The sequence below is a fragment of the Brachionichthys hirsutus genome, chromosome 24 (assembly GCF_040956055.1).
Source record: "Brachionichthys hirsutus isolate HB-005 chromosome 24, CSIRO-AGI_Bhir_v1, whole genome shotgun sequence".
In the NCBI taxonomy this organism is placed as follows: Eukaryota; Metazoa; Chordata; class Actinopteri; order Lophiiformes; family Brachionichthyidae; genus Brachionichthys; species Brachionichthys hirsutus.
Genome location: NC_090920.1, coordinates 4587738 through 4595005, shown reverse-complemented (window position 1 = coordinate 4595005; position 7268 = coordinate 4587738). Strand labels below are relative to the sequence as shown.

Below are 7268 nucleotides of genomic sequence, written 5' to 3'. Positions count from 1 at the left end.
GCCCTTGGCTATATAATACCAGCTCATCTGGATTTGTATCATATCGCTCCCCACAGCATCTCTCTTAGCCCACGCCCCCCCCCCCCCCCCCCCCCTCCCCTCCTCTCCCACGACGAGATGCCGAGTCTGCCTCTGTGGATTATTTTCCTCTGCGTCTGCGGCGTCTGCGCCAGGAAGCAGCAGGAGGATGATGATGATGATGATGATGATGCTGCTGCTGATGAGTCCCGGTCGGAGAGCGTTTCCAAGGCGATGTGCGCATCACGGTGCCTCAGTCTGCACAGCGTGACGGCGCTGTCCACGCCGCCGCAGGTAACCATAGCTGCTGTTGTGACATATATGGCAGGCGACTTCAAACTCCTGTCAACTCTGTAAACAAACTTTTGTTTGGGGGGGGGGGGGGGGGGAGTCCGCTTAAGGCTGGGACCACATTGACCTTTTGGGCAGAGGCCCCGGCCACCAGACGCTTGCATACGGCCCTTTGTTGGGTCATCTCTGCAACACTTTGACTGATGTCCCCCCCCCCCCCCCCCCCCCCCACCTGCTATCCTGTCACAGCAAGTCAGTTCGAGCAGAAAATTCATTTTTGCTTCGCTCTCTTTTCTACAGATAAACGGATCCTTGGGCTGGTGTCAAGCCGATAAACATTGCTCAAAGGTTGGTAACTGAACGCCTTTCATTTGATCTCTCAAAGTGGATCAAAGGACATTTTTTGTTCTTTTTTCCCCGCGGTATATATATTTCACGGCGGCGCAGTGGGTAGCGCTGTTGCCTCGCAGCGAGAAGGTGCCTGGTTTGATTCCTTTCTGGAAAACCGACCTTTAGAAAATGATTAGCAACAAGGTCAGCCCTTAAAGCTTGTTGCTATGATACCGAGCTTTCGGTATGCTTTTTGTCCTCATAATGGGGTCCGCCTTTAATTCTTCTGCCACTCTCTCCTCTTAGCTTTAGCTAGCGCCAGAGTCGATTAGCGACACGCTCCCAACTCTGTCCGATTCAATTCAGCCAATTCAAAAAAAGAAAAAGAGCTAAAGACGGCTACGCCACTCGGCAGCCATTAGCGGCCTTCGATACTCTCGACAGGCTGAACGCCAGACGTCTGTTTCTGTTTCTTACAACTTCAAAAGGATAAAAGTGACATCAATTCCTCGCATTTTGTTTCTTTTGTAAAAAAAACAAACACCCAAAATGTGTCTGATTAAAGTTTGGAACTATTTGGAGTTGGGTGCTTTCCTGAAATCTCTCTCCTCCGCATCAGGAAGTTCTTTCTGCCCCCCCCCACCCCCCAGTTTTTCTTTTTTTGTTGAATGGAACGCTCGATTTGAGCGTGAAATGGAGCAGAAAACGAACCGACGCCGAGGTGAAGCTCGGAAGCGACGGGAATGTCGGTCCGCGTTAGTGGGAAAAACGCAATGGAAGCGCCGACAGACCCCCCCCCCCCCCGGGCTGCCCCTGCTTGCTGGTGCAGCCGTCCGCTTCAGCCTCGAGAAATGGCCTGATTCGTCCAATCCTTCTCTGTCCAACGCTCACACTCACCGTCTTCCTCTTGGCGTCCCCAATCGTTGTCTTCCTCTTTGTCCTCAGTGTCTGGAGCCTTGCAAAGACTCCTGGGAGACGGCGAGGAAGATGCACTGCAGGGAGGCGTGCGAGGTAAACCGCGAACGCCAAGTCACGCTCGCGCCTTAAAGATCAACCATTGGACATTAAAAGCTTAAAGTCAACTGCCCCGCCCCCCCCCCCACCCGTCTAGCATGCGTTTCCCAAGAAGCACTGGGAGTGTGTGACCAGCTGCGAGTTCCTCCAGTCGGCGCTGGCAGTGAAGCAGGGCCGATGCCCCCCCCCAAACAGAGCCAGTGGCTTCGCCGCGGCCTGCGTGGAGGGTTGCGAGCACGACGCCGACTGCCCCGCCCTGAAGAAGTGCTGCCCCAATGGCTGCGGCCACACCTGCCAGACCCCGAAAGGCGTCTACAAGGGTGAGCGCTCTTGCAGCCGCTACCCAGCATGCAACTGATTACTGAGTGGCCTCGTGTCGGGGGTCGTTTCTGTGTCCCCAGGCGCCCCCCTGCGGCCCAGGAAGGACCTGGACTTCGAGGAGCTCCCCTCCGGTCAGCTGGGGCTGCGTTGGTCGTCCCGCTTCAACGTCTCCGCTGAGCCCGTCGTCTACGTCTTACAGAGGCGGTGGAACTTTGGCATCCAGCCTAGCGAGGACGCTGCCACCTCCTGGCGGGGGGTGACCCTGGTTAGTGGGAGGCGTCAAAGCCTGCGTTCAGTCAAGTGTTGCAACAGTGTTGAGAGGGGAGCACCTATAGGTGGGGGCTCAGAAGACCTGAGACTTAGGATGAAGCATCCGATCAATTCATTGATCTTTGTTTTTTTTTTATACTGGAGACAAGCGGCGTTGTAGGCCCTCGCCGGCCGACAGGCCGTTGAGCTGACCCGCCGACGCGCGCCGCTTTTGTCCTGAGTGCTTCGCAAGTGTTTAGATTTGAGCTGCATTAGTAGCTCACAGTTTAGTCAAATCGTTATTTGGATTATATGGCCATCTGCCATCAGGAGTTTTTAAGTTTCAATCCAATATGGCCGCCTTCCTGTGTGTCTGGGGGCGTGGCCATAATACTTTTTTTTTTTTGACCTGACATGACGCATGTCTGTACCGAATTTCGTGGCTGTCCGACAAAGTTGGCGTCGGACCCCCATAGGCACAATGCATTGTGATTTTTGTAGGTGGCGCTGGCGTGCCACTTTTTCATGCCCAATTTTGAAACACATAAAAGAATAATTTTTTCGCCGGTTCTGAGCTTGGTTCAAAATTTGCGCTCGTCAACTCGTGTGTGTCTGTGTGTGTGTGTGTGTGTGTGTGGTGTTGAGTGTTGTGTGTGTGTGGCGCAGCTCGTCAACTCGTGTTTGTAGGTCATCTTCTGCATTGCAAAAGCAATAGCGCCTTACGCCTAGGATAGGCGCTCGGGCCTAATTATATTATCATATTTTGTTTTAAAATATACAGACAAGTTATACAACACTAGTTATTTAGTGACCGATACATACAAAATGTGTATGTTATCTTTTACAAAAGTAATTAAATAAACACAATTGTAAATCCTCACAAATGTTTCGGTAATGAGAATTAATAGGAAATTACATTAAATTAAAAATGGTATGTGTTTAAATGTTTCAAATATGGTTGGGTATCAGACCCATTGTCCAAAGTTAATATAATTCTCATTTCCGAAACATTGATCCTCATTACCGACAAAATCTAGAAAATGTTCTAAAACAATTAAGGACCTGAAATTCAATCATTCTTACCTAAAATAAAACTCAAAGCCCTTTAACTATAATTATCAGCGCAGTCAAACTCTTAAAGCACATATTGGTCAGCATATTCTTTTTTTGTTTTAATTATTATTATTATTCTCTGCATTCAGAACAAATAATGCTTTTTTTTGCATTTGTTTATTTCATTAGGTTACTTTGCTAAAATAAATAAATAATAATGAGCCTCGATTAATTACTTTTTCAGTTGTGTGTTTTGTTGTTGTTGTTTGTTAAAAGAAAACTGAATAACTTTTAGCCACGGTAGCGTCTCATGCTAATATAAAGCTGCAGGGGTTACGGCTCCTCTCGTCCACACTGCGAGATTATTATGCATTGTCCATCTTGTTTTGGTCCAACGCTCCACCCGATCTGTTCTAGACCACGGAGCGGGGGGCGACGCTCTCCGACATCCGCCCAGGTCGCTGGTACCAGTTCAGAGTTGCAGCCGTCAACGCCCACGGGACCAGAGGCTTCACGACGCCCAGCAGACATGTCCACGCCAGCAGAGGTAGGTTTCTGCCTGTTAAAGGGAAGCGCCGGGTCTGAACAGGAAGTCGTCTCAAGGCACTTTTACAGGTGTAGCAGGAGAAAGACGGAACCCAACATGACCCACGAGAGCGAGCACTTTGGAGAAGGAAGCAGGGAAAGACCTCCCTTTAACAGGCAGAAACCCTTGACTAGAACCCAATACTCGTCGTTCCCATCTGTCTAGACCGGGATTGAAGCTACAATACAACCGTAACGATGTGTTGATAAAGCTGCTGAGCAAACCGCTATACAGGAAATGCTAAAACTAACACGCTAAATGCTAATGCTAGCAATGATGATCTCATGGTATCAGTCTCGTAGCGCTCATCTAATAGTGTTTCTAGAGGTCACTCATCAATGACTGACCTCGTCCCTGACCCTCAGACCCCTCCAGCCCCCCGGCCCCCACCGAGCTGAGAGTGGCCAACATGAGCTTCGGCCCCGGCAGGGTGGTCTCCGCCCGGCTCCGGTGGAGCATGCCTCCTGATCTGGATGTTCCTGTTCACCACTACAAGGTCAGCTGGAGCTGGACCGCGGTCGGACAGCCCCCCGATTCAACCCCGATGAAGAGGAGGAAGACAGTCGGGGAGGTGAGGACCGAAAGACGCAGCGGCTCAGAGTCCAATTCGCACTGTCCACGCCTGCCTATGCGTCCGTGTGCAGAGCCGAGTGGAGCTGGACAGCATGCGGTCTAACAGGAGCTACAGCGTGGAGGTCCAGGCCGTGTCCTACTGGGGACAGACGCAGCTCAGAGGTCCCCGGGCCGTCCTGCACTTCACCACACAGCGCAGTACGTCTCTGTGGCTGACGGAAAAGGAACGCATGCTATTGGCACGGGCACACGTTTAAACGATTCCTTCTGTGTCTTCCCGGAGACCCTCCCCTAACGCCTGCAGGCAAGTCCCTCCACGTGGGACTGCCATTCTATCAGGATGGGCGGCTGCAGGTTCACGTCTACTGGAGGAGCAGCACAGGTACGTTTTGAGGCCAACGAATCATCACGAAGCTGTCGGAGTCTGCCCTCCTCCAGAATCCTGCTTGTTGTTTTGTGTGTCGACCCTTCAGTCGAGTCCTACAGACTCCGCTGGGGACCCGAGCACTGCGGACACAATCGGACCAGACCCATGGAGAGGACAAACACGCAGGTAACTCCTGAGAACTCCTGACTGTCGTCCCGTGAGCGGTCGCCACAGCAACCCAACCGTCTCCACTTCACCCTGTCCTTTTGCATCGTCCTCCCCCAACACCAGCCACTCTCATGTCCTCCCTCACTACGTCCATTCCATTCCTTTGCACCCGGACACATCAAACCTGTCTCCTCACCATCGTGTCCACCAGCTCTCTAAACCTTTCCCCTCCCTTCCACGTCCCAACATTCTTGGTACACTTTACATCACTCGGCAGCAGGTACAGGATCAAGTCCTGAACGCAGTTTTCAAGGTTGAGCGAGTCCCGGATGTGTCTTACGTTCATGTTCTGTCTTTGTCCTGGGCTTAGGGGAACTTTGTCAGCCTGCAGGGCCTGCTGTTCTCCTGCAAGTACCGAGTCGTCCTGCAGGCGGCCGGTAAGAGGAGCCGTCTCCCGACAGAGGCCGCCAGCTTCTTCACGCCTTCCTGCGCCTCCATCCGGGCCAGAAGTCCGACATTCATCGCCTGCCCTGGAGACAGAGGTAAAAAAAAAAGTCTCCAAGACCTTTACTTGGTGCAAATCCAAGAGGAGCCCTATTCGTACATCAGCCATGTCCTCCCGCAGGGACGATCCCGCTGAAGGCGACCAACCTGACGGCCTCCTTTGATGTTCAAGGAAGGAACATCAAAGCCATCTTTAGCTGGGACTTGTCTGGAGCTGCTGGCCCCCACCGGCATGCGACGGGCTACCAGGTGACATGGGCAGAGGTCATCCCCGCCAACCGCCACAAAAGCTACAAGCTGCCTCGCAGCCTCGTCGCTCAGTCGCAGATTCTACCCCCGGTCAGGTGCTTTCGCAAATGACACCAGCAAAATAAAAGCATAGAAGCAAAAAATAAAAGCATAACAATCTTGAATTGTCTCCATCAAACATACAAATGTGATTTTCAATCATGACTTCCTTTCAAATGCGCTTGGAATTCATGGCTTCCTGCAGTTCCACACGTATAGCCCTTTAAACTGTGCTGCTTCCTACTTTCCTCCCACCGTGAGTCCGTCCTCCTCTCTTGCAGGATGCCACCATTCTGGTGGCGCCGGGCCTCCACCCCGCCAGCCTGTACAGGCTGGAGGTCCAGGTCATCACAAAAGACGGCAAAGGTCCTGCAACCGCTCGGAACTTCCAGACCCCTGGACGGCAAAGTTCCCTGAAGCCCAGTAAGGACGGACAGGAAGTTCATTTCGGACGATTGAAAACAAACTCGTGTCTCGTCTCTCTTCCCCCTCATTCAGGAAGCAGGCTGCGGAAGCGTCGCCGTGAACAGCCAATCGTTTGCCAGGCGCTGAGCCCAGGCAGCCAATCAGCTTGCATGGCCAAAGTCTCCCAAAGTCGCGATCGAGACTCTGCAGAGCCGTGAGAAGTGCAGCATCAGCAGCTCCACGCTCGATGTGTCTCCTTTTGCAGACAGATTTGACCTTCGTGCTGTTTCGATGGATGCAGATACCTTCAGAACGAGGACATGTCGCCCCCCCCCGCCCCCCCTGCTCTGTAAATGCTGTATAAAGTCTGTATTTATTGTTATTTGTGTCTCCAGTGTAAACACAATGCATCAACCATCTGTAAACCTCCAGAGACCCACTGATTTAAAATAAAGACAATCAAAATACATTCCTCATCCGTATGTATCTACGGCTTCATTTTGTGTCTCATCCCCCCCCCCCCCCCCTCCTCTTTGTTCTCTCATTTGCATATTTTTACCGTATTCAGAGTTGACCTTTGTCTGTTAGGATAATTTATTACGATTTTTTTTTCGTAACTGAAGCTTCGTTCCTCCGAGGAAACGACGATCTGAACTCTAATTCTACCTCTATTATATTTTGAGTTGTTTGAGAAGCCCCAGGGGATTCAGTCTGTGGTAATAAAGATGCACACACACACACACACACACTCCGAGCTCAGCGTTATAAATGATTCCTCTCTTCCCTACTTGTGAGAATGGTTAATGTTCCTCACACACTGTTACACGGATAGACATGAAGAATAAAAGCAGCTGCTGGGATTCGCTTCCACGCGCTACTCTGCTTAGCCTCTTTTAAGCACTGCTTTATGGCCATGAAGCACATTTTGAGGCGCTGCTGGAGGTCGGCTTATTGCTGAGTAACTTTTGATATTGCTTGGAAAGAAAGGGTAATAATGTGAGCAGAATAAAGCGTATATTCTGCCTTTTTCTGGATGCTTTGTTCGCAGAATATCTGCTAACGCTGTGATTGGCTTCCTTCAGGTTTCGGTGGGCGGGGGCT

At 51.3% G+C, this 7268-nt stretch overlaps 1 protein-coding gene across 1 annotated transcript; it reads left to right on the top strand.

The window, feature by feature from the left end:
- The first annotated feature begins 236 nt into the window (after positions 1 to 236).
- On the top strand, positions 237 to 6630 carry anos1a (anosmin 1a). The gene is made up of 14 exons (XM_068756369.1): positions 237 to 312; positions 610 to 657; positions 1585 to 1650; positions 1751 to 1973; positions 2055 to 2239; positions 3694 to 3823; positions 4228 to 4433; positions 4507 to 4633; positions 4719 to 4817; positions 4909 to 4988; positions 5341 to 5512; positions 5596 to 5813; positions 6044 to 6185; positions 6261 to 6630. Exons 1-14 carry the CDS (start codon positions 253 to 255, stop codon positions 6383 to 6385), a joined length of 1881 nt encoding a protein of 626 aa, XP_068612470.1. The 5' UTR covers positions 237 to 252; the 3' UTR covers positions 6386 to 6630.
- Positions 6631 to 7268: the final 638 nt, after the last annotated feature.

What these genes read in the sequence shown, in the direction of transcription:
- anos1a (XM_068756369.1), top strand. Translation starts at nt 253, where the DNA reads ATGTGCGCATCACGGTGCCTCAGTCTGCACAGCGTGACGGCGCTGTCC. An exon ending in CGCTGTCCACGCCGCCGCAG is followed by an intron (nt 313 to 609) that starts GTAACCATAGCT and finishes TCTTTTCTACAG; the next exon opens with ATAAACGGATCCTTGGGCTG. An exon ending in TGGAGAGGACAAACACGCAG is followed by an intron (nt 4,989 to 5,340) that starts GTAACTCCTGAG and finishes TCCTGGGCTTAG; the next exon opens with GGGAACTTTGTCAGCCTGCA.